Below are 25,816 nucleotides of genomic sequence, written 5' to 3' on the forward strand. Positions count from 1 at the left end.
ACCAATCACCTGAACTGAGAAACGCATGCTATGGTGGATAGTGGCAGTCCCATGAAAAAAATACACTAGGTCTCAAAGAAATAGCAAATCTATTTAAAAATACCACATATCAACTGTCAGAATATTAAGCATAAAATGCCACCATGGAGCAGACACAACTGTTTTTGCTGCTGACAACTGCTGTAATTAGTGTTCCATACTGAACTCTTTGTCTTAAAAAATGAGTGATAACACAACTGATACAATACCCACGTAACTGGTTAGTGGACTTACAAAATACGAGGTAAGACACACCAGTTTTAATAAAAACAAAAATATTTATTCAAGCTGTAAATGCTATGCAGTATTTTGTTATTGGATGGGTTTAATATAAACATCTACTGCATAATATTGGTTCCTTAGGAATCCTTGTATACTCTCTGAAACATTGCCCTGTTGCTGTACAGATCTCTTACAAAAAAACTTGCATTTTTTTTAAGACCTCAACAATTTGAGAACAAAAGAGGAAATACCAGCAGAGACAATTCTGCAGTACTGGAGCAAGGCATAGTGTGGTAACTGTCACCCATGCTAATAATTATCAAAGGGCAGGCTGCCTTTCTCTAGTGCCTGTTCTGAAGAGTTTGTATAATAGAAGACACAGTGACAAATTCCACGTTGAACAGAAAGATAAGATACAAATTCTTCCATGTCTGGCTAAAAGAGTAAGTGATATTAGCAAAACACTTTCTCAACAGTCCAAATGACAGTTAAAAGAATTTACTTGAGCAATAGGACATGCTAAAATCCTTCTCTGGCTATTGCTATAATTTAAGTATTCATCCTGGGGTATGAACATGGGGGTTAATCCCCAACAAAGTCCATTGTTTGAGAACCGTCTTTGCCTTCCAACACCATCTTGTGCAGCAGCCACTGTTAAGAGATGAGACCTGACCCAGTTCAAGTTCTTCTCTGAATGACTGGATGGGAGAAACTTCATTAGGTGAGAAACACTTTTGGACTTTTTTTTGCCTTATGTTGAATTACTGGTATTTTTTGTTAACTCACTGACAGCCTTACAACATGAGTTATGAGAGAAGAGAGTGTTAGTAGAGGCCGGTTGTGTCTGAAGATCAGGTCCCTTTTGGATTCAAGAAGACAATGGGCAGTGGCCCGGTAGCTGCCCAGGTCCAAGAGGAGTGAACTATGAACACCACCTTCTTTTCCCAGCTTTTTCACAAGCAGTTCAGGGGGCCAAGTAGAGAATGCAGCAGAACACAGACAACGTGGTGTAACAGAAACATACAACTTTTCTTACATTACATTTATACAAATGTACAATTCTGCAAATTAAATGGCTCTATAATTATGCAAGTGCTTTTTCAAAAATAAACATATACGAACTCAATGATATTTACACTTAGCAACCTGCTTCAGAAACAGCATGATTTTGCTATAAAGTGAAACTTCAGTGCACTGAAAGTGCAACTCACCCCTTAGAATTAATTTCTCTTCCCATGCAAAACCCCAGCAGAACACCTAGCTTAGACAGTCACAGATCAACTTATTTTCATTCATCATAATGCAACGACAACAAGAACTTGTCCACGTCCATTCCTGCTGGAAATGAATTTGGTAGTTTCTTTTTCTGTAGGAGAGGAAAAAAAAAAAGTGTTAAATATGAAGAACCTGAGGATACAGAAGAGGCTGTAAGCATTCCTTTCTTCCTCATCCTTCCATCTACCTTGCAGACACAACTGCACAAAGCTCACCACAATCAGACACTGGGTACAAAGGGCAGGGTGATGGGAAGGCAGCTGCTGAGCTCAGTGTCAGCAGCTTCCCGGGCTCCAGACAGACACAGCCTGGCAGGTCTACCCACATACACAGTACAAGGAACAGAGCATTTTTCAGTTACAGTATTTCAGGAGCATGCTGGTGAATGACCAAGTTACACTGTGTCTCCTTTTTGATTACTTGCATATATCACCTTTGCTATTTGCCATTAAATCCCCAAGTCAAAGCTGTGATGCTCTAGACTAGAGAGACAGGAATACACAAAATGTGGATTCCTAGTCCTGGTGGTAAATAAGGATGCAAGAACAGTCCGAATTCTAGTTTGAGTTTGGCCTAATTCCTACATTCCACCTAGAAACTTAGTCTGAAGTTAGAATTTAGGAACTTGTTCATGTTTTAAGAGAAATCATAAGATTTTCATAGGTATGTGCAGACAGTCAGGAGTTACTTGTCTGTATCTGAAGACTATGCTAATCTTAAGAAAACTGTTAGTTCAGAGCAGGCTTGAGAGGCAAAGTAAGTAAAGCTGACAAACATAAATAGGATGTGTCAGGGATTTGGACTGGCACCTCTGAACCGTCCCATTATAAACAATATATATAGACACGTCTAATGCATAGTTAGAATTTTACATTTAAAGTAAACTCCTGTACTTGCCTTTATTTTCTTCTTTTTTGATGGTGTTGGAGAACTTTGAAGGTCTTTTCTGTTTGCAGAACGAGAATTTCTCTCACCCTCATTCAAGTCCTCTAGTTTCCTTTTCTTTACTGTGCTCCGTAAAGACCTGAACTGTTGAGTATTGTCCTTCAGGGGGGTTGCAGTGCTAGTCCTTGCAATAGCTGCCCGTGACAGTATCATCAGCGTGTGAGCAGCCATGCTGACACTGTTTTCACTACCTGTTTCACTGGCCGGGCTGCAGGCAGGCAGGTCAGGTGTAGCAGGGGGTACCATTATTCTAGGGGTGGTGCTGTCCTCATTGAAGCGCCGGCAGGTGGGCGTCCGGACGCTGTCGGTCGTGTCGTCCGTGTGCCTGTCCCCGACGCCAGACGGCGTGCGGGGCACGGGCAGTTCTCCATTGTCACCCGTTTTACTAGTTGGGCTGTGCCACTGAATGTCTTGCAACATTTCCACACATTGTTTAGTGAACGGGCTCGAGAGGCAAAGGCCTTGGCTGGAAACTTTGGCCGGTTCTCGCTTTGCCTCCTTCGAAGCCAAAGGAGTGGGCGCTGGCGACTTCCCAGTCCCACTGGACAGCGACCCTTGCTTCTTGCTCAGCTCTTGCACCGCAGCAACTGTCTTCTCATTCCATAAGCCAACGCTTTGCTGGCCATTTGAGAGTTTGGCAGTGTCTTGGTTCTTCTGTTTCTCATCAGTATCTCTTCGTAATTCATTTTCTTTGTTTGCTGTGGCCTTGTGGAAGGGATCCAGTGGAAGCCCTGCAGTTGCCACCTTCCGCTCGGGCGGGGGCTCCTTGGCAGATGTACTTCTGTTGCTACCAACTTCAGGCTTACACAGAATTCTAGGCAACGTTTTATCCTTCTCTCTTTTTCCTGCCTGTGCTTTAGCAGAGGATGATGCAGAGTCAACAGCAAATAAAGTATTTTCATTTCTTTCTTTTTGGGATAAACTCTTAGGAGTCTGAATTTGAGTGTTTCCTCCTGGAGCAGGTAGGACGTTATCAAAGCAAAGCACTCTCCTGTGACTTTCACCTTGTCTTGAATTTGAGCTTGTACTCTCCACTGGTGCAACAGGTAAGTTCTCCTCCACTTTCCTTCCTAGTTCTGCAGTGATAAGCTTGTCTGAATTTGCAGTCCTGAAAACGAGATGAAAACACTTCAGCAACATACTTGTTCTTACTAGGCAAGCTCATTTCAGCTGGCTGGAAGTCCCAAACCCCCCAAGAAACACCTGTTTAAAGCTCTCCCCATTCAACATATAAGGACCAGGAATAAGGGCTGGCAACTGCAGAAAGCTCAGAGAAGGTAAAAAATTATGACAAAAGTTATCAAACACCCTGTACAAAGAACAACTGGAGGTCTTCAGCTTAGGAAGAGAGATGGGTGAAGTGAGATACAACAGAGCTCTGGGAAGAAAAGCCAGCAAAAAGGCAACAATTTGCTGTATCTTCCAGCATCAAGGAAAACTATTATCAGGTTCAAACCAAAACAAAGAGGCCTGGACACTGTGCATAATTAAACCTGGGAACTTTTTCAACGTGGGATATTTGTTGATGCTGGTAGTTTGAGTTAAAAAAGGAACTGAGCACGTGCATGACAGGACAGTCCATCCCAGAACACTGGTTCTGGAAGTCCTTGGAGCTGAAACTGCTCAGAAGCTGCCAGAATATTCTGGGCAGTATCATCATGCACGTGCCTCGTACTCCCCCCTGTGCATCTGCATTTGAAGCTGTAGGTGATGGGACACACAGCAAGACAGAAAGCTTTTAGTGGGCATCTGGACAAGAACATAAAAACTCTCCAGGGCTTGGTCCCCACCTGCCAACCAGCCACATTTGTGTGGAAAAGCCACCACTGCATGGTAGTGGTGTCAAAAGAAAAACGCTTCCGCTCTGGCAGCTCATAGCACTGTTATGTCTGTGCCCTCTTCTGGCTTATGCTGCGTTTCCAAGTGAAGCGTCTGCATCTTCATGGATGCTAGCAAAACTCTCCTCACACCAGTAAGCCTTTGTGGTTTGCAAGAGGAGAAGTCAAACTAACTTTGGAATGGCAACTTTGTTACCTTTGGGACAATAAAGAAGGTATGGGTGGCAGCAGTTTGGTTTACTTCCATGAAACGTGATACGACACAGAGGGTAGAGTAGAAATGAGAAATTCAGTCTCTTTACAGGGAACATTTTGCTCTCTTTGCTATACAAAACATATGTCTGGAGATCAATTACAATTAAAGAAAGATCAAGTACCAAAGTAATATTATCCAAAATAACTGATTTTTGCATGCATGTATACTATAAACATTGGTGTATGTTTTGGGTTTGTGTTTTTTTTTTTATAAGTTGACTTTGTTGCTCTTGTTTTCCTTCACTTTTCTAACCTTTTAACTCAGTTCTGAATAGGCAGATAATTTTAAAGGATGTTTTATTTTTACAATAAAAGAACATCTCACCACTAACATTTAAACTGAACTTCTTACTTTCTCCTACACTCACTTATTCCAAATATACTTTTTGTTTCTTAAGTCCATTAACAGTAAGGAGAGTGACTGCTGAAGCTGTGCTTTCTCTCTCACTTGCCCAGGAGAAAACTAGTGCCTATACCAATTAGCAATTACGTTAATAACATAATCATAACATATTCAATAACAAGCTCCACTGGATTTGGGCTAGAGTGGTAAAAGCAAAAAGGCTACACTACGAAACAACAGGCACCACTCATCTGAAAATTAAAAAAACAAGTTTTAATAATTAAAATATCCCAGCAAATATAACAGGCCATTTCTCCTAGCTTGGATTCTGCCCAAACCATTTTTATTTGACAATTGAGATGGCAGAAAATAACCACAAAGCCATACAAACACAGGAACAGCAAAAGTCTAGCACACATCTGTATCAATACTCCTGGCAGACAGACAGAAGGAAATAAAGGGGTTACTGCTAAAAACAGCTGCTCTCCTCTCCACTGACACATGAGGAAATCCATGGCAGGAAAACGAAAGCAAGTTTGAATACCCAGCACTACTGACCTTTGAGTTCGAGGATTGGTGTGGTTGAGAGGCTCAGCTACACTTGGTACTGGTTTTCCTGGAACAACAGATGAAGTATTGGTAAACTACAACATTCCAAATAAACCATTTCACAGTTAGTACAGTATTTCACCTGACAGAGAATCAATAAGCAAAAATCCAGCAGTAAAACAATGCCATTTTTTCACAATTTTAAAGTTTACACTTAGATAATACATAAGCCTGGCACAACAAAACCAACTGTGCTGGACTTAAAAATGCACAGCAGGGACTTCCAAGTAGGAGAGAAATAACCACAGGGAACTCTCAGTTATCCATCAGCAAACCAGAATACAGACTAACCATACAATCCTAGTTTTTTTCTTAATTTGCAACTTCATTCTGTCTTCATTTTTATGTGTAAAACTACTCTTTTTAAAAAAAGGTAGCTAGGACAAATTACAAGTTGCCCTTATAACTTATTTTCAAATATTTTTCTTTATCCAATTCCAACACTGAGAAATGAATGTAACTCCAGTCTTGTTTTAATTTATTATTTGAAGAAGCAAGGTCTCAGTGAGATGAATATATAGAAGTGTATATACCTGAAATGTCAAAGAGAAAACAGCAGAATGCATTTTTTAAAATAAATACGCAACACTTCTATTAAATATTTTCCTTAATAACTGTTTAGTATTGCTGACTCTTCTAATACCTTCTTATTTATAAAACTTTGTTACTGACAACTGACATGTCTTTAGAAACCCACTTTCCTGCTGCCCTTCCCAAGAAGGCAACGGGGTACCTGTATTAGCCTTGTTTCTCCCTCCAGGAATCTTTTGTGATTTGGGAGGGATGGGAAGTTTTGGGACACTTCTGTTGCACACTGGATTAGCCACAGGCATATGTAGAACCTTGAAAGAATCAAAATATTCCATTACAATTCACCAAGAGACTCCTTATCACTTCAGCTTGACTTTTGAAAAGCTTGATTTGTGATGTGCTACCTGGCGTGCAGGTGCTGAGAAGGTATTTCCATTTTGTCCTACTACTGAGAGAGGTATCATTCCCACCATTCCTTGCAAAACAGGTTGCACTGGAGATGCAATTATAATGGCAGAACCTAAAAAATATTAAAGTGTTAAAATTGTACAGAAACTAAAAATACTTCAGTGAAAAGAAAAGCTTCAAGACAGAATTTCTTAATATTATACATGGTCAAAGCTGTGGCAAGAAAAGCTCTGGCTAATTTAGAAAAACTTAACTGTTCTTACTGTACATCACTACTGGAGAACAGAATAAGTACCAGTTTTATTTTTAATTTATACCAAATTCTTTAATTAAAGTCTGATTTCCTTTTTAAGAAGTGGTTCAAAAGCTTTAAGTATGACACGCCTATGCTAAGGCTTGAACTTGGAATGTAAGTGATTTATAAAAACCACTGAAAGTAATGACTTCATAAAAAAAAAACCCAAACAACACACTATTATTTGCATCCTATTCCCTACAATGAGCATGCTCAAAAGTCATTAGCAGAATTGTTTTTTTAATTCCAATGCACCTGCAGCACTTTCCCCTTACAAGCACACCAGAAGCTGGGAAAGGTGAGCTCTGTCTGTATGGAGATATCTAATGCATATTCCTGGCTGGGAGCAGTACACAAAGACTCTAGCTAACTAGGGGGGTTGAGTTTAATTATTCTTTTAAATAAAATAAAGCACAGTTAAGACTGATTTGGAATATTGAAGTAAATGTTTCCTATTCACCTGTTGAAATAATTGTTAAAACATTTTTTAACAGTTATTCTAACAGGCTGCAAAGAATATCCAGCTGCCAGACATATGGGAATTATAAAATAGGGAAACTATTATAGTGCATCCATTGAGAAGTGAAAGAAAAATTTGACAAGGGAAGGAAAAAATTATTCCACACAGTTCTTCAGTTACATGAGCACTACCAGGAAAAACATCAAATGAGAAGAATGGGAAAACTTCTATTTCTCCATGAAATGAAAAAAGCTAACAGCAGCACAGAGCAATCCCAAGGACAGATGAGGCCAGCACTCCCAGATCTGGCACTATTGCTGCACTGGCCTCTGACCACAACAAAATAGCTACACACAGAAATTCAAGGATAACTGCAACAAGTTATCAGATTTCGAAAGAAATCTACATGTATTGATTGTAGCTGGTTGATAGTTAGGTTTAACATTCTAAAAAGCACTACATTTCTTATTGCTGTAGCAATAAAAATGCTCGTACCAGGAGATGTTTTATATTATGGAAAGAAATAATGTTCTACTTCAATATTTGTCTAAACATACCTCTAGTGTAGGGTTTTTGGGAAATGAAGCAAAAGAAAACAAGGGAGTAGTTTTGGAAGGACTATGTACATCTAGCTGGTTATATGAAATAAATATGGATACTGATAACCTGTAGCATTCTATTTATAAATTAATCTCATTAAAACAAAACAAAAACCTTGTTTCATTTAGCTGAAACAATGGAAACTTTTCTACTGTAAGTCAAAATATGCTTCTTAAACTTATCACTGCTAAAATTATATAACTTAAGCTTCTGAAATATGAGGCTATTTTTTTTTTTTTTAAACAGCTGGGTCAACAAGCCTTTGCAGTTTTTATTTCATTTTTAGTAGCAACTAATATACTCAATAAGTACACAATTCCTGGTTAGTTTCAAGGGTCAGACAGAGCAGTGTTTAAAAACTGTTTACTTTTAATGTACTTACAAAAAAAAAAAAAAGAACAAAAAAAAGCTATATGAACACCACATTTTCAGTACTTTCCTAATAGTGAGATTACCTTGTGGGAAGTTTGGGGACACAGTCTGGTTTGCTGCAAATGTACTGGTGGTTCTCGGAGGAGTCCGTAACTGTTGTACAGCTGGAGCTTGGGCAGCAAGTGGCATAGAATTGCCAGGCAACACAACTACATTTGAAGGTGTCACAGCTGTGCCCAAGGTAGCTGGATCAGTCACACAGGTGGCTATATAAAGGTTGTTTGAATTCCCAAAAGCTGTGCTTGTTGCTGGCATCAACTGTATAAATCCCCCTTCCTTGGAAAGATTAGTTGTACCTGCAACTGAAAAAACAGTGCAGTCTTCATTCGGAGTGCTAACTGAGGTGACCACAGGATCCTTAGGTCTAAGCACCAGAAGATTCTGCTCTGCCAAAGATGAATCTACATTTTTTTCTGCATCTTCTGAAGTGACACATTTGGACAGGCCTGCAGTTTTGGTTGGGGATTTGGCTGGAGAAGACAGTATTATAGTTGGCAAATTTTCTCCTGTGATGCTGGAAACAGCATTATTTAACTCTGTTTCTGATGAAATAAATGGATCATCACTGATGATGATCTTGAGGGACATTATGTTAGAAGGATCAACATCCATTGGTTGACTACTAGAAGATACACCACTTATACTTTTGGCTTCTGTACCTGACTCCTCTGTTGAGGATGCAGTTTCTGGGAGAGGAGAGTGGCTTATTTCAGATGTAGAAAGACTATTCTCAGTGGATACTACAGAAATTTCTGTACATGCATCATCACCAGAAGCAAAACGCACATTATCAGCATCTACTTTTGTAGAAGATGAAGGTTCTTGCATTTCCCGGTGTGTTCCCTCTGAATGTGACAGTCCTGAAGCAAGGTTAAAATCTTTCTTACAAGGCTTATCAAGTGTATGCTGATCATTTGTTTTGTTAGAAGTATCAACAACTTCAAGCTGCAACTTGTCAAGATCTGAAATCTTCACTGCAGATCTTTCTGCACAGTCTGGCTGCACACTCTGCTCCTGATGGTTAGAGTGGTGGCTGGAGTTCTCCTCTAAAATACCAGCTAAGGCAGCTGTATCCTTTGTTATGGCCTGTTCTTTTCCTGCAACTGCTGATGGGCTAGAAACTGATGAATTGTTTTTTCTCAGCAGTACACTTTGGTCGGAGCTCCCACCAGAAGGGCTTTCAGGAAGTGTTTTTTCAGACAGTGACGTATCTGGCGATAAGTGACATTTACTTCCAGGATGTGTTTTGTTTTCACTAGCTGCAGTACCTTCTGCCAGTGACATCAGAGAAATCTGCAGACTACCAGAATGAACATAGTCTAAACTGGGACTACCTTGAATACTATGACTTAGTGGGCCTTTTTCAATCTCCATTGCTCTTTCACTTTCAGATACTAACACAGAGGACTCTTGTTTATCATAAGAATCTCCACGGTGTTCATGACATTCACCATCAGAACTCTGTCTCTTGTTCACTTCAGTCAAACCAGGCACGGATTCAAAAGCAATTTCAAGCTCTCCAAGATGTTCAGGGGTAACAGTTTTAAGTACTTCAGTCTGCTTCCTTGATCTACAATGTCCATGCAACTGTTCATTGGTTGTATTTTTCTTAGCCATATCATCATTAATGCTAGTCTTCAAGGCACATGATGCTTCTCCTACCTGAAAACCTTTACAGGACAGTGATTCTCTGGAACTCTCACCTGTAAAACCAAGAATAAATCAGTAATTATGAGAACAAATGATCTTCTTAAAGTGTTTTAGAAGCAACTTACCAGATCAATGGAAAACTTTCATGTGAAACTAAGTGGGAATAATGCTACTCATCCTTACTGAATGATACGTATATGAAACGTATGATTATACATATTAGGCAACCTGGCAAATCAGTTTTTACATAAATAGTAAGTGCACACATAAGAATAAAACTGCTCAAGTCACTAAATCAGATTTCCAGAAGCACAAAAACCACCTCAGAATAAAGACCTCTTGGCTCTATTCCTCATATTCTCTATTCACTAAATATCTGCTGACAGACTATTGTTAAGAATGGGATAGGCAGACTAAACATACCTTTTGTCCAGAGTAAGATTCTTTTTGTGGGTTAAGTAACCATTACAGAACAGAGAGAAACACTAATACGGTTAGATGTAAAATATTATCTGTATGTGTTCCACAATGGCTATTCCAAAGCACCTATGTTTTGAATGAGAAAATAGATTTTCAGACATTCTTGTTTCATTTAGGAGCTTATCAAGCACACTGATGGACTACTGGTACACAAGGTGTATCCCTATGGTCATGTGATGTAAATGTCAGATTGGATATTACCATTGATGACACTGACTTTTGAAATGAACAAACTGTCTGAAAGTATTTTCATAATGAAAAGTGAACAGACTAGATGAGATCCTAAAGAAAAAAACAAAACAACAACACAATACCTACATCTACTAGTTTCTTCTGCTCCTAAAGAACTTTCAAGTGTTTCTAGGTTATCCTCATCCACCAGGATTGCATTTTCTACTTCACTCTGACCAGAAACATCATCAGGTAAGTTCTTGTTCACCTTGCTCTTCCCTGTTTTCAAAATAAAGTATGAAGAGTGATTAGATACCCATTCTACACACAAATGGGATTATTACACTTTAAATGATGCATGGAGATTTCATATTGAAGAAATGGCATCCTAAACTCAAAGAACTATTTGTCTGTATTCATTAGAAATCCAGAAACAGCATTAAAAAGTCCTTATATTTTATGTAAGGATATTCCTATCAGACAAATAGAAAAATATTACAACAGCATAGAAAAAAAAGTATGAACTATCATCCTTTAGATCAGAAGAGTCTAAAATAACAGCAAAAAACAATCCCTAAGCCAGCAAAAAAACAGTATTTCAGCAACAAAAAAATGCTGTACTTTATTGTTATGTATAAATATATATAAAAATCCAAGTCTGACTTGAGGGACACAGATGCCATACAACCCATTTATCTTGCAAAAGAGGCCTGGTGAGTTACCTTTGCTTTTTTTCAAGCAATACTTAGGAAAACCCATCACTCATGATGCTTTATATTAATGGTATAATTGAGTATAATATACCCTACCATAATCAAACAAGTCAAAGAGAGCCTGAAATGCTGGATCTGATTCTGTCTGTTCTAGAATGTCCTGTATAGCCTCTTCTGACATATGAATTTCACCCTGAGAAAAGACAAGACATACAGAACTGTTAGACAGTTATTTTCACAACATAAAAACAGAGAGTTATTTTATTTCCATATTATTTTTAGTTCTATTACTTCTGCTCAGCACAGAAACATACAAGACTCATACTGGAAACATTTCTGCCACAAATTTAATGCCTGTTAAAAAATATTAGCGACTGAAATTTAAGAAATAACCCCCCCACCCCAAGCAAAGTATCTTTGTCAGACACTATACCCTGCATGTGCATATTGGTGTATTCTCCACATAATGACCAGTATTGTTCAAGAAGGATTAAACCTCAGGCTACACTGGAAGCTTATGCAGATGGTATGAATGTCATGAGCCTGCACTAGCCAACCACTGGTAAAGTCCCCAAATTAACCCTAATTTATTGGTTGCATACATCTAGAAGACAATGCTAAGCAATGGGAAGTTTTACTTCATTTATCCACTACATGTTCCATAATATAACTTCCAACCACTCCTCTGTGGAAGGCAAGGTCCCTCTTTCAACCTAAATTGTTTGGTAGCAGATCAGGAAGAAAATGAGGGGGCCACTCAGTACACATTCAAGTGCTCAAATACAAAGTTTCTCCTGACATCCTGGAGATTCTCTGATCAGTCTGCAGCTTTTGATACAGTGGTTATAAGAATGGGTATCTCATGTGATATGCTTAATTATTTTGTCTCAGCTACTCTAACTAAACCAAGAAGCTGCTTGGATTTTCATCTGCTCAGAAGAATGGAATACAGCTTTTCAGCTCTGTAGTTTGACAAAAATTGACCCAAAAATCACTGACAGAAGAATAAGTTGAAAAAAAAAAAGACACCTCCACTTTGCAAACAGGCAACTGCCTCTACTCTCCTGCCGTTCTCACGAGGGCCGTGAAGATTTTAATTCCCTAACTAAAAGCCTTTTATAAGTTTGTGACTTCCAGCTTGAGGTTTCCAGGTTGTAGGAGAATGAAGAAAAAACACTAAAAGCTCAGTTTGTAGAAGCAGAACGTACAGTTCTTCCAAAAATATTAAATTCAAAGAGAAAGCATCCTTATTTAGGCTCCAAACACAATTTCTCTTGCTATACTACAAAATCCATGTTTATCTTACAGCAAATACAAAAATCAGATCAGACTACACATGTCTGAAAACCACAAGATATTTTAAATTCCTTTTTCTTTTACAAGGCTATTGATCAGATCTCCAGTCAGAAGGTGGTACCCAATTACTGGCGCCAAAGATCCAGTGACAATCGGGCAGCTGGCAACTGCAGGACAGTGTGCTTAGATCTCAGCCCGTGATAAGGGTAACAGCCAAGAACTGCCAGAAGTGGTCCGGCTCCCTTGGCCTTTGACCCTGCTGCAGGCTTGTACTGCCTTGCACAGGCACTGGGAATGAACTCAGAGTGCTAAGCTGGCTTAAAATTAACCCCAGCAAAATATTAGTATCCTGTCAGCTCCTCAAACCTGCCCACCACCATACAGCAAGGTAAGAGTTAATGCCTATGTAAGAGAAGTTGTGGAACTGCCCCAGGGCAGAAGCTCCCCACTAAAAACCCACTTAGCAGTACTGAAAAACAACAAATGAGAGACAATGGAGAGCACTCTCAGATATCAGACAGTAGACCCACGCTCAACATACTTCCCCATAACTGATCACTCTCATGTGCCTGGTCTTCAAAAAACGTTAACAAGGCAATCCACACCTACCTGAAGTCCAAGGATTTCATCAATAGAAGTCTCCTGTTCCGTGGGACCACTGTCTGTCTGCTTAGGGGCCTGAGCAACATTGCCATCACTGGAACACATTTACTTATTAGTTCAGAACTCAAAAATAAATCAATTAAGAATATGTTTGAAATTTAGTGGTTCCTTTTTTTACCTGCCCAGAATTTTGTTAATGTTCTCAGCAAGCTTCTCCTGAAGAGATTTGTTGCTCAAGATTTTCTCTCTGGCATTTTCAATAACCAGTTGCTGGAAAACACAGTTTTAAAGTGGTTAGGTTTCTATTTCTATCATCACTAGAAAAGCAGTGTGGATTTCCAACTTACTGATAAAAAAAATAACAATCAATTCAACACAGAGCACACTCTTTATGACAGAGAGACAGTCAATCTGTGACTGCATGATATTGCTATAAAAATCATCCCGAAACCTTCCTTTACTTCTGCTCTCCTAAAGTACAGTGAGGCTTATTGTGCTTTCCATTTTCCATTCTCTAAATCCCATATTCTGACAACTTACAGGTATCTTAGCAAAGCCCTCGAGGTAAAAAACCCTTTACACAGCCATGCCATCCTCACTAGTTTAGTATACAGAAGATCTAGTTCAAATAGAAAACAATAAATTTATCTTCTCAAGTTAATTTCTGTAACACCCAAGACAAACAACACACAAAAGTCTAGTTCTCTTTAGTCTGCATTTGTTTCTTAAATGTAAATACCTTCCATAAGTATATACTCACTGGGAAGTTACCATCTATGAATTCTTCAAGTGGCTCACTTTCTTTTTCTATTACTACTTCTTCTGGGTCTTGAGAATTTCTAGTTGCTGGAAGAGGTCCAGAGGTTGTAACGCTTTTCCTCTTCTGAGATTCACTGAAATGTTCCAGGAAATTAATGATGTATTTTGTCAGAACATAGCAAACAATAGACCTAATGGTCAGTAAATGAAGTGTTTCTCTTCCTTCTTTGCAAAGGAAAGATTTTAATCAACAGAAAATGAATTACATACTGGAAAGACGATAAAAGCTGAAACCTGTTTCATTATTTCTATGCACGTATCGTGTCTGACTTCACAGAAGTTACAAACAAATACACAGACTGTGTAAACAGCACAATAACAAATCGAATTCCATGCCCACAATTCAGTATTTTTCCTCCCTCTAGTACATGTTACTTTAATTTGTGGTACAGGTTCTAATTAACTGCCACTCAAGAAAAAGATTTGGGCATCACCACTGAAAATAAGTATCTCTCAAGAAGCAGCTGCTGCCAAAGAAGCAAAAAACTGTTAGGTTGCAGAAGAATTTAAGTGAAGAATAGGAAATGTAATGATTTTATGTGAAATCACAGTGTAGGATGTTCCAAAACCATCAATCAGCTGTGGCACTAAAACCACTTATATACAAAAAAACCCCACATAGGAATAGAGTGGACGTGGCAGAAGTATTCCTGAGTAAGGGTATGAAAAAATAAAGGCAAAATCACCTATTGGAATTTAACTGGGGATAAAGACAACAAATGGAACACAAAGAGACCAGTCAACTCATTAAAAAATAAAACTACATTGGAACCAAACACTAAAGAATGCAGTACTAGTGCAGAACAGTTTTTCACACTACTTCTAATGCAAATATAAACATTTTTACTGACAAAATTGACAGAAGCCAGTACCTTTTGTAAGCTAAAAACCTACAAAATGCACATTTGTATCAATATTGAGAATTTTAAAAATTGGTAAGAATATTTTGGAAGGAATACCACATCTTAGGCTCCAAGATTATTTGCCTATGTCTATTCTGGGAAAAATGTAAAGATAGGCTATTTGCAATAAAGAAGCACAAGTAGCCTCCTATCAGTCTGGTGTTAAGTTCTTCGACTTTCCTTTGTAAACACCACATACTGGCCACTATCAGTGGATACTAAACATGAAACACTCCATCACCTAAGAATATTTAAAATACAGGTTAGAAAACTGCTTAATGTCTAAATGATCTTAAAAGAACCCACCCAAACTCCATCCTACCACCCCACGTTTACCTTTTTCGTCTTCCTGGAGAAAGCAAATTTGAATGAAGCTTTCGTTCTTGTGATGCTGGAACTTGAATGTGTATGAAATCTCCTGCTTCATAAAGGAACCAAAAAAGATCATGATGCCAGTACTTTTTCCAGTGAGATTGTTAAAGCACTACAGAAATCTATCTACACGTTACTTAGTATATTTAAATCAAATCCTGGGAATTAATACAAAATTATTTGTTATTATCATGAAAATGCAAACCATTAATTTTAAAAATATCCTGAGATGTGGACCATCCTTGTCTGCTAAAACAAGTGTTTTGGGTAAGGGTGAGAACAGAAGATGGAATAAGGACAAGTAAGGCACTTCTGATCTCTGAACTCCCATTAGCAAGCAAATATGCAAGAGAGTAATTTCTGTTACAGGCACTCCTTTTATTTTAATCAACAAAACCAGTTTGGTGAGCAAGGGGAACACAGGGTGAATTTTCTGAAACTTTTTTGGTGGAAGATGATTAGTCCCAATTTTATAAGATTTCCACCTATTTCCATTGTGTTTTCACAGAAAAAAAAAAAAAAAAAAAAAAAGCGTGCAACTTACTGCTGATCTTGTTCTCTTGGGTTTGTGACTGGTGCACAAACAACGTATTCACTCTTGTCTGTGATGTGCTTTGATTTATTGCTGGCCTGTGAATAACTTGAGGAGATACAACAGAAGGGGAATTCTGTGGCCCTGACTGATGGGCTACTGACAACAATCCTGAGTTTGCAGAAGCTGATTGCTGAAGCATCCTCTGTCTTTTCATTTCTACAATTCCAGTTCTTGTACGTGCTGGAGATAACAAAGACAAGATTTAAACAGATAAATTTAAAAATATTGACGATTTTCCAAGACCTAAATAAGGATGCTCTATTGAAACTTCTTTGTGCTTCAACAACCAGTTCACGAAACTCAAAATGTCAGCAACTCCCATCTTTGTCTTCTGCGCTACAGGTTTGTGGCAAAATAACTCAAGAAGTACAGCAAACTTACATAGACATTGTAACTGTGCTTGTTCCACTGCTTAAATATTTACATGAATAAATAATAACAAAATGGTATTTCATTACATACTAAACCACTCATAGAAATAGCTAAACCAATATATTTTTGTACTTACTTGTCGAACTAAATCTGACAAATATAAATGACAGAACAACACCTGATCCAGTGAATCTCAGGTCCAAGAACAATCACTACCTATATCTCACGTTCTCTTTTCTTACTCAGGTTACTCAGAAAAAAATATTTTTGAAGTAAAATAACTTTTCTCTTTGTAGAGTTCATTTGGCAGCTTTTGTAACAAAAGAAACAATTTGAGACAGAACAAGTATATTTCATATTTTGCTTTGATATATATTTGCATGCATTAAAAAATTGTTTCAGGATGGTAATGCATTTTTATATTCCCCTCCTACAGAAATGAAACTGCGTCGTAATCACACTGGTTGTATTTTCAATTCCTCTGTGAACCACAAATTAAGCCAACAACTTCAGGACTGAAGCAGCAGTTTTAAAACCTTTTAACAGTGTAAAACTCTACAAAGTTTTCAGCAGAGAAAAAAATGCTATGCAGATAGCTATGCAAAAATCTCAGCTTTTATTTTCCTTTCTTGATTATGACAGTGAACCACAGACTACACTGAAGACATCAGACATGCTTAGAGAAACTGCAGAAGAGATTTGACAACATTTTAAGAGTAAGGATGCACTACTGATTACTGCAGCACTCCCCCTTCTTTGTGCCAAAAACATAATTTGAACAAAATGCCTCTTGATCCCATGAAATTGGCTCAGTTACTTACTCCTTTGATTAGCAGAAAATCCTGTGGAATTCTGCATGCTCCTAAAAAATAAAGCAGGAGGCATAAATAAAGGGAGCGCAATGGAAACCCTCAGCTACACAGTGTGACTACATCTTATCACATGGTTAATATCAGTCTGGTCCCAACCACACATTACTTCAGAAAGCTTCAATCTACTGATTGTTTCAAATAATGGTCACAGATCCTTCAAATGAAGCTTACTGTTTTATTTTTTATCAAGTAACCACAATGGTATCAGATTCTAAATGAGTCATAGTATTTTGTTTTATTACATCCTAACACTAACACCCTCCTTATCTGCTAGTCCTGCCTTAAAATCTTGACATGTCTACTCTCACACACCCATCTTTTTCACCATCTCCCAGAGGCAATAGAGAACAAAACCATTCTTGTACAATGACAAGGGGAGTTAATCAACACAGGGACCCACTATTAGAGTGAAACTTTACTTTCTTGATTTCAAAACTATACTACCTGATCTGAGAAAGTGTATAGTCTAATTTTTTCCACAGAGATGACATCATCGCTGGAACTTCATTTGTTGTTTCTAAAATAAATGATAAAAAAATAAACAGCTTAGATGCCAAAACTAGATAAATTTTGAGAAAAAGTAAAATAACAAAACAATTATTATAGGGCATTTCAGACATCTTGTATCTTTTGGAGTCTAGTCACCCTCTCGATATTCAGTTCCCAGTTTTAGAAGCCTAAATGAAACCGAAGCAAAGACCTTCATTATGATAATTCTCTATGCAATCTGCACATGATGTTGATTCCTGGATAAACACACGCTAACCTTACTCACTTCTGGACGTGGCATTCATATTCCCAGGTCACTTGTAACTTGGCAGACAGGCCTTTAAAAGTAATGATTTATTTAAAGACATGACCCAAACAGACAAAAACACTTGGTATTTTTTGAAGCACAAAACACTAAACTATAAATGGAAATATGTAAGCAGATCCATTGATAAAGTCTTTCAAGGTGCCAAGCACAAAGTATTTTGAAGGAAGCATGTTTTTGTGTTAGTTACCATTTCTACTAAAACTAGTGTGAAAAGAAAAAAAACATATAAAAATGTTCCAAATGTCTTCAAATGCAAGTCTTACTACTAAGCACCACTACAATCTGATCATAAGTGTATCAAAAAATTATACGACTTGGCAACATTTTGAAGCTCAGTAACTGCTTTTAAAAGCAGGAAATGCTTTAACTCTTTCTCTAATGTTCGTATAAAATATTAAGTTACTCTGAAATTATCATAATTAGTTTTAAAAACAAGTCAAGAAACATTTCACACCGTAGGACTCTTCCTGGTTATTTACCAGAACCATAAAATATCTCAAAGTGGAAGGCATCCACAAGGAGAACTGAGTCCAACTCCCTGCACCTTGCAGGACTTCCTAAAACTGAACTATGTGACTAAGAGCATCGTCCAGATGCTCCTTGAACTCTGACAGGCATGGTGCCAACTCCGCTTCCCTGGGAAGCCTGTTCCAGTGATTGACCACCTTCTCAGTGAAGATCCTAATGTCCAATTTGAACTTCTTTTGACACAATTTCGTTCAATTTCTGTGTCCTATCACTGGTCACCAGAGAGATCAGTACCTCCCCCTGCTATTCAAAGTATTAACAATAAACACTATACTTTTACAAGCATAAACCATACATTTTCCACACTTCATTATATATTTGTGCTTCTTTACATTAGAAGTTCTGCTGAAATTTGAAGGGAAAACCTATGTGGTAAATCCAAACTAAGATAATCAATGTTGCTCACAAGATGCTCAACAAATTAGCCATTGCCTGCATAACATGGAAACCTTCAACTTCTAGCACAGGTGGGGGATTGCTCTAAGTCCATGTATAGGTGGAGATATTACCTCTTCCTCAAGGGGTTCACAAGAGAGTTCACAACAGATAAATAATAATATAATAAAATCTCATCTGAAGTCTTACCTTTTGTTTTCATGGCCACATATTCATTAAGAATAGTTGTCAAGTTTTTCCCACACAGGGACTGGAAAAAAACAAACTGATCTTAGAATCTTCACTAATAACGTACACTTCATCTGCTCTATCACATTATATTTATTGGACTCAGTGATCTTAGAAGTCCTTTCCAACTATGACAATTCTGTGTGATTTAAGCAGTGCTTTAGAAGATGACACCATGCTGACCCTTAACACAAGGAACAGTATTTGATGCTGCTGGGGCTAAGTCATCTCAAAGTAGGTAGAGAGCAATCCATGCAACAAAATGCCATTATGAAGACAAAGTCTGAAGTGCTTTATCACACTACACAACACCGGTACAGAAGTTAGGGCTGCAGGACCTGCACTCAGCTTTGTTATTAAAGAATAAAAACATGAAAATGAGATGATGAACAGCTGTTGAACAGCTGTAACAGAGTAACAAGTGTGTATCATCCAGGAACGGAACCTGCCAATGTGAAGAGAACTTGTGTCTGAGATGAAGTTCTTAGCAGACACAGAGAATTAAACTGCACATCGTATTTACTTGTTCTGTTATTATAGGTGAAACAAACAGAATTAAGATTTTAAGGTTACCACTATAATTTGTTTTACCTTCTTGTCTTGTTTGGTAGTGAAGATTCTACAGGGTATGACAAATACAGCCCTATATTGCAAGTTTTTTGAGCTACAGTGAGATTTTTTTCAAAGACACCATGATATAACCACTTTTCTATGAAAAACAGACAATATGTTTTTACTGAGAAAAGAGAATTAAAAGATTTAAGAATCTGGATCATCTATTTACATTTGCTTTTTCTAATTTTTTGCTAACCATAGCTTGGTTATCAGTGTTGTCTCAAAGTTCAATGGTTTGTTTTGAGCAGGTGCATCAAGTCCTCAGAGCTCGGAAGATATTTTACATACTGAGAAGAAAATACCAGATCACATAATGAACTGGTATATTAGAAGAATGAAATGCAAACCAGGAAGAAGATGTGCATATAAGCAATAAAAGGCTGATTCACAGCAATCATAACACTTGTCATTTGCATGGTGTATTAAAAATCCGATTTTGTATAAGTTAAAAATTCAAAGTCTTTAATTACCCTGTAGTTACATGCACATAGCTACATGTGTAGCTACACACTGTATTTTATGCGAGTTCCACATTTTACCTGGGACAAAGAAAATTATACTGGTCAAAAAGAAAAGCTAATCTGAAACACATTTCTTGTCAACAAAATTTGGAAGTGTTGAATAAAGCTGAGGTTACCTCACTTAAACTTTTAATGTGTACTTGAAACCGAACATTACCAGCTGCCATGTCTAGGATAGGAAAGCAATCTCCCATAAATCACAAAAGCAGCCCAGAAATCAATAAAACCCTTGGACAACCTTCCATAAATCAACTTCAAAGCTATAAAGAAGACTAAATCTAACATAATGAACCCAATTTGCATATTTTATACTTAAGTGTTTCTTAGTAAGATTAAATACTAGAAATCAAATAACTGCTAATATCACTGGATGGAAAAAAACCTCCAAAACAAACCATAAAAAAACCCACAAAAAAACCTCCCAAAAATCAGAGAGGACAAACTAACTGAACAATTTAAGCAGCATTTGAAGTAACTGTAACACTGAGAAGTCTCAATTTTCTTTTCCATGGATGCAAGATAATTTAACTCTCAGTTTTGCAAATACAAACTCACCAGCAAGCAGGCTGGAATAAACCCATCCTCTGTACAGTGCTCTGCATATTCTTTCAAATCTGAGCTTTCCAAAATAAATTCACGGCAGGTAGCTAGAAGTTTCTCCTGTTGCAAATACCCTGCAACAAATCAGATGAAAAATGTTGCTACTTCTTTCTTTACTTCTGTTCATAACTGTCAAAGCATTAACATAACCAGCTGCACACACTGTTGAAATAATCAGGTAAAGATTTATATATTAGCCAAGAAAAACAAAGTTATTTTGAAATAATATATATATTGTAAAATATTTTTTAATAGTTAAAACCACAAAGAGCACAAAACATTATTGATATCACGCTGTACTATTCAATATTGAAATTGAGGTGACATGCATAATTTCTGATTGATCTTTAGTACAAAGAGTACTGTGCAGACAAGAAAATACAAGTTCATGGTTAAGGAGGCTGACGAACTCTCCACACAAAACCTCCTGCTTCGAAGCAGGTAAAATCTGGGAAGCTGTTACAACAGTGTATAAGATTTATTTCAAAAATTGGTATTGCACAAAACATTCATAACACAAAAAGGTTTCTTCTGCTCACTTACTGTAATTTTACTTTCAAATAAATGTACTAGCAGCAGCTTGTGCTCTGTACACACCCCAAGATTCAGTAGTTACCTTAACAGGAAATACACTGAAAAAGTTTACTTTTCCAAAATTTCATTTCTCAGCAAACAATGTTCTGCTTTAATCACATGTTTTAAGCCCTGCTTTAAACTTCAAGTACTCCAGACATTAAAAGAGAGAAATAGACCAATGTGAATGAAGGATTCTAGAACAAAGAACCACAAAAGAAACATCTCTTCCTTCTTGCTTGTGGCAGAACTGAACATGGAATATTTTAAAGAAAGGATAAACTTTCTGGAAACTGAAAGTGTCTTTTGGGGAAACACAATTATATGCTGGTCTTACTCCTACCCACTATGTAACATCTCCTGTTGGCCATGATAGAAGATGGGGTTTGAGGCTAGGTGGAGCTTTGGTCTGTGCTGGGATGGCTGCTCTTACAATCAAACTGATCTGGACATTTACACACAAAGTTACAATTTTTCTTTGTGAACCTACTACTACAGTATTGCAAGGGATGACCAAACTTGCATACAGGCACATTTGGCACATACACCAAATTCCTGCAAAATAAGGCATTCCAAAGTTTTAAAACACTTGAATTAAGATTTTCTGTGTAACTAAACAGAACTGCTTGTGCGCGCACTGTATAATGACAGGGTGTGTGGCCAGTAGGTCGAGGGAGGCGATTCTGCCCCTCTGCTCTGGTGAGGCCCCACCTGGAGCCCTGTGTCCAGTCCTGGAGCCCCCAACACAGGAAGGACATGGAGCTCTTGAAGCAAGTCCAGAGGAGGGCCACAGAGATGATCCAAGGGCTGGAGCACCTCTGCTATGAAGACAGGCTGATGGAGTTGGGGCTGTTCAGCCTGGCGAAGAGAAGGCCCCAGGGGAGACCTCACAGTGGCCTTCCAGTACCTGAAGGGGCTCCAGAAAAGCTGGGGAGGGGCTTTTAACAAGGGTGCGTCGAGATAGGATGAGAGATCATAATTTTAAACTGGAAGCAGATAGATTTAGGTTAGACATTAGGAAGAAATTTTTCACTGTGAGGGTGGTGAAGCACTGGCACAAGTTGCCCAGGGAGGCTGTGGAAGCCCTCTACCCTGGAGGTGTTCAATGCCAGGTTGGACAGGGCTTTGTACAACCTGATCTAGTGGTAGGGTTGCCTGCTCATGGCAGGGGGGTTGGAACTAGATGATCTTCAAGGTCCCTTCCAACCCAAACCATTCTATGATTCTATGACATAACAGTACACAATTTTTAACATTGCCAAAAACAAATTAAAGGCACAAAAGGTACAGTACCTTCTGAACTAGGAATGATTCCATCTTTTCTTCTGTCTTGAGAAACATAAAGACAAATCTCTAACTCACAGTACACACTCACTCTAACATCAATTAAAAAAAAAAAAAGATAAATTTGATTCTGTCTTTTTCTATGGGTGAGCTCATCGTATCATTTTAGATCCGTTTCACCAACCTTTACTGCACCAGAAGAACTTATGTATGGTAAGATGTGGGAGGTGGAAGATTTTTTAAGAATCAGATATGGAAAAAGACCTGCACTGGGAAGCCTGTGTATCCACCCTAATTCAGAGACACTCCATGGAAGAGGAATTCCTATTAGAAGACAAAAATAGCTACAAGGAATATCCTGTTCTACAACCTTAAGTTGGTCAGAAGTTTTCTAGACATGACGCATGCACTATGCCACAACAGACACAAGATAGGATCGGTCATCCTCCTTCATACATGACGCTGCCAAGATTGTATGCTAGGTCAGCAAGTCTCTGATAAGACCACAAGATAAGCTTTCTACCCAGAAACTTGTAGCTTAACTAGGTTTTCTAAGCAAAGCACAGTGACACATCTCCTTTGCATGACTTTATATCTTCTTTTAAAATGCATGGCGTTTCAAAAAACCTTTATTGGTTCATAATAATGAAAACATTGCATCTCTTGCTAGGCCTGTTTCTCAAGACAGTGACAAGAAAACATTTTACGTAGTATTTAAAAATAAATTGTGCTGGAGAAAGAGCAAGTAAAAGATTCAGTCTTAATGGCTTTGGATTCAAAAAGCCGTCGACAACCGAATCTCACTGTGCAAGCTTCCAGGGAATACTGGCACCTATGCCAAAACATGCTGGCCTGTCACATTTTTATTACCACGCATTTGTTCTTGTATTTGGCTGTATACAAATAATCCAAAGCACAAAGTAATTTGAAAAGTTCCCTGCCTGCTGCTGACATCCTGCACGCCCTCGCTGCCTTCCACCGGCACCGGGCGCATCAAACCCCAACTCTCGACGCAGCCTCCCAGTGACAGAAACACGGCGGAAAGAAAAACCCAACTGAACCTTAACCCAGCCTCCCCTGGCATTCTGGATCACCCCTGTACTCCTCCTGCAACCAGGGACTTTGCTAAGCCGGTTCGCCCGGCACACCTGGGGCTGGACGCCGCAGACCACCGCTGACAGACCCGCGGGGCAGGCGGGCCGAAGGCACGGCCGGGGAGCGGCACAGCCCGGGCCGCAGGGCCCGGCGGGCTCCCCTGCGCCCCGGCGGCGGCTCCGGAGGCCCCCAAGTCCCGCAAGACCGAGGTGCGGTGGTTTCCCGCTGCAGCCCGGGCCGGCGGGGCCAGCCGGCAGACCGCCAGGCTGGGCTACGCCTCGGCGGCAGAGGCAGTTGACAAGCCCAGCCTGGGGAGGACGGGAGCGACGCGGTCGAGGGTCAAGGGCACAGCCGCTTCATCCTCCTGCCGCGCCGAGGGCGCTGCCGGCGGCGGCCGAGCCCCGCCGAGCCCCGCACAGCCCCGCCGAGCCCCGCGGCCGCCGCCGCCCGGCTTCCCCGCCGCGCCTCAGGGACCCGCGGCGCCCCCGCCCCGCCCGCACGGGCCACTCACCCAGCACCAGCCGGGCCACGTCGGACGGCAGCAGCATGGCCCGAGGCGGCCGGGGAGAAGGAGGGAGGGAGGGAGGGAGGGAGGCAGCGAGACCCAGCTCCCGGAGGGGCAGCGCGACCGCCCCGCCACCCAGGCGAAGGCGCGGAAACTCCACCAGCCAGCGCCTCGCCCGGCCCCTTCCGCCGGAACCCGCCGGGCCGCGCATCCGCTTCCAGGGCCGCCCGGAGCCGCCGCACGTGCGAACCGGCCCCTCCGCGCCCCGGGAGCGCCCCGCAGCCGGCGCCCCGCAGCCAGCGCCCCGCAGCCGGCCGGTCTCCCCGCCTGCCGCGCCGCTCGGAGGTGGGCCCGCCCCCGCCCGCCCGAGCCGCGCCGGGCAGCAGCGGCGACGCGGCCTCATCCCGAGCGAGCCTGCCTGGCCCTGAGGGGCCGCTTGGCCTCCCCTTGCTCGGGCTCGGGTGCCGGTGGGCGGGCGGCGAGGGGCGGTGGGTGCGAGGCCCGGGCTCGGCGGGGCGGCCCCGGCTGCGGGTCCTGAGGGGCTCCGGGCGCGGGGGAAGCGGAGCGGGACGTGTGGGAGGAGCGGGATGGTGCCCGTTAGCTGGGGCTGTGCCCGAGCGCCTCCGTGATGCAGCACCGCGGTGTGCGCCTTCCTTGAGCTGTGTGGCTTCTGCAGGGGGTGAACGTGGCCGTAATACATGCTGAAAGAACTACAGAACTAGTAGGTGGATCCGTTCTTAGGAGTTGTTCAGTGTTACTGCGGCTGCTGAAATACCATCAAGTGCAAACGCGGGGACTGCCTTCCTGCCCCTTGATGCTCGGTCCCTACAGCATACAGCCCGTGTTGCCACCATAGTCCCCCAGGTTTTCAGCCCATCAGCGCTTTAGAAGCCATTAGTGTTTAAAAAGTTGCTTCCTTCCTGTTTGAGCGAAACCAGAAAGTTAGTGAAGGAAACTAATTTTCGGTGAGTTCAGTTGTACAGTACAGTCAGCCTTCATGGTTACATTTGCCTTTTCAAAGGTACCTGCCAGTCACAATGATACTTAGCCCCAGCCTGATCTTGCTGGAAGCTGAAGGAATTAAAGACACTCCAAGACAGTCGATATTGAAAGTTTTACTTGTCAACATGGGTGTTTTTATAATCACACATAAATGCTCCAGATGCAGTGCAGCGCATCGTGAACACCCATTCTCAGTTGCTTAGTGCAGCCTCAGTAGCGTATGCTCGGAGTTTCTTCCTACTTACCCCTTTTTCAGACAGTTTCTTGTGTGTCTGCTTTAGAGGCATGAAAGGAGAAGCGCTGAAGTTGTAGGCAATGTCATTTTAGTCTTCTGCATCAGCATAACTTTACGTAAACCAGAAATCCAGGTTCTACCAAATTCCAGCTTCTATTGAAGGAGATAAGGCATAATTCTAAATGGTCACAAAAGCAAAAAGTTTGGTTGGTACGTGAATATCCTTTGGCTTGTTGAGAGATTTGTCCATATAAAAGTGCTTACTTACGAAAATGTAGAATGTGAGAGAAAAAGGATTTTCACTGTTACTAATTTCTTCT

At 40.2% G+C, this 25,816-nt stretch overlaps 2 protein-coding genes across 5 annotated transcripts in view; one reads left to right on the forward strand and one right to left on the reverse strand.

Annotated features, from left to right (window-relative positions):
• Positions 1-297: 297 nt before the first annotated feature.
• On the reverse strand, positions 298-24,338 carry LOC127379848 (protein NPAT). Of its 2 annotated transcripts, none has more exons than XM_051608032.1 (18): positions 24,266-24,338; positions 20,758-20,876; positions 19,028-19,088; positions 17,542-17,614; positions 17,047-17,087; positions 15,803-16,033; positions 15,223-15,304; positions 13,926-14,058; positions 13,344-13,435; positions 13,172-13,259; positions 11,363-11,459; positions 10,701-10,832; positions 8,276-9,955; positions 6,462-6,577; positions 6,260-6,368; positions 5,476-5,533; positions 2,434-3,589; positions 298-1,627 (listed from the first exon to the last, which is right to left on the reverse strand). In XM_051608032.1, the coding sequence occupies exons 1-18, from the start codon at positions 24,300-24,302 to the stop codon at positions 1,550-1,552; spliced, it is 4,383 nt and encodes a 1,460-aa protein (XP_051463992.1). In that variant the 5' UTR covers positions 24,303-24,338; the 3' UTR covers positions 298-1,549. The 2 variants fall into 2 exon arrangements, with proteins under 2 accessions (XP_051463992.1, XP_051463994.1); XM_051608034.1 differs by having other exon boundaries at positions 15,223-15,307.
• A 212-nt stretch (positions 24,339-24,550) lies between these two features.
• The window catches only part of ATM (ATM serine/threonine kinase), a 66,720-nt gene continuing 65,454 nt past the window's right edge, over positions 24,551-25,816 (forward strand). For 2 of the 3 annotated variants that reach the window (XM_051608029.1, XM_051608031.1), the window contains exon 1: positions 24,828-24,980. The gene's annotated coding sequence lies outside the window, so the exon portion shown is untranslated. Of the gene's footprint in view, positions 24,605-24,827; positions 24,981-25,816 lie in introns of those variants that run through there. The other variant, XM_051608030.1, reaches the window with a different exon arrangement.

The sequence above is a fragment of the Apus apus genome, chromosome 1, assembly GCF_020740795.1.
Source record: "Apus apus isolate bApuApu2 chromosome 1, bApuApu2.pri.cur, whole genome shotgun sequence".
NCBI lineage: Eukaryota > Metazoa > Chordata > Aves > Apodiformes > Apodidae > Apus > Apus apus.

What these genes read in the sequence shown, in the direction of transcription:
- LOC127379848 (XM_051608034.1), bottom strand. Translation starts at nt 24,302, where the DNA reads ATGCTGCTGCCGTCCGACGTGGCCCGGCTGGTGCTGG. An exon ending in CCAAGAGAACAAGATCAGCA is followed by an intron (nt 15,308 to 15,802) that starts GTAAGTTGCACG and finishes TCCTTTATGAAG; the next exon opens with CAGGAGATTTCATACACATT. An exon ending in ATTAACAAAATTCTGGGCAG is followed by an intron (nt 13,260 to 13,343) that starts GTAAAAAAAGGA and finishes AATGTGTTCCAG; the next exon opens with TGATGGCAATGTTGCTCAGG.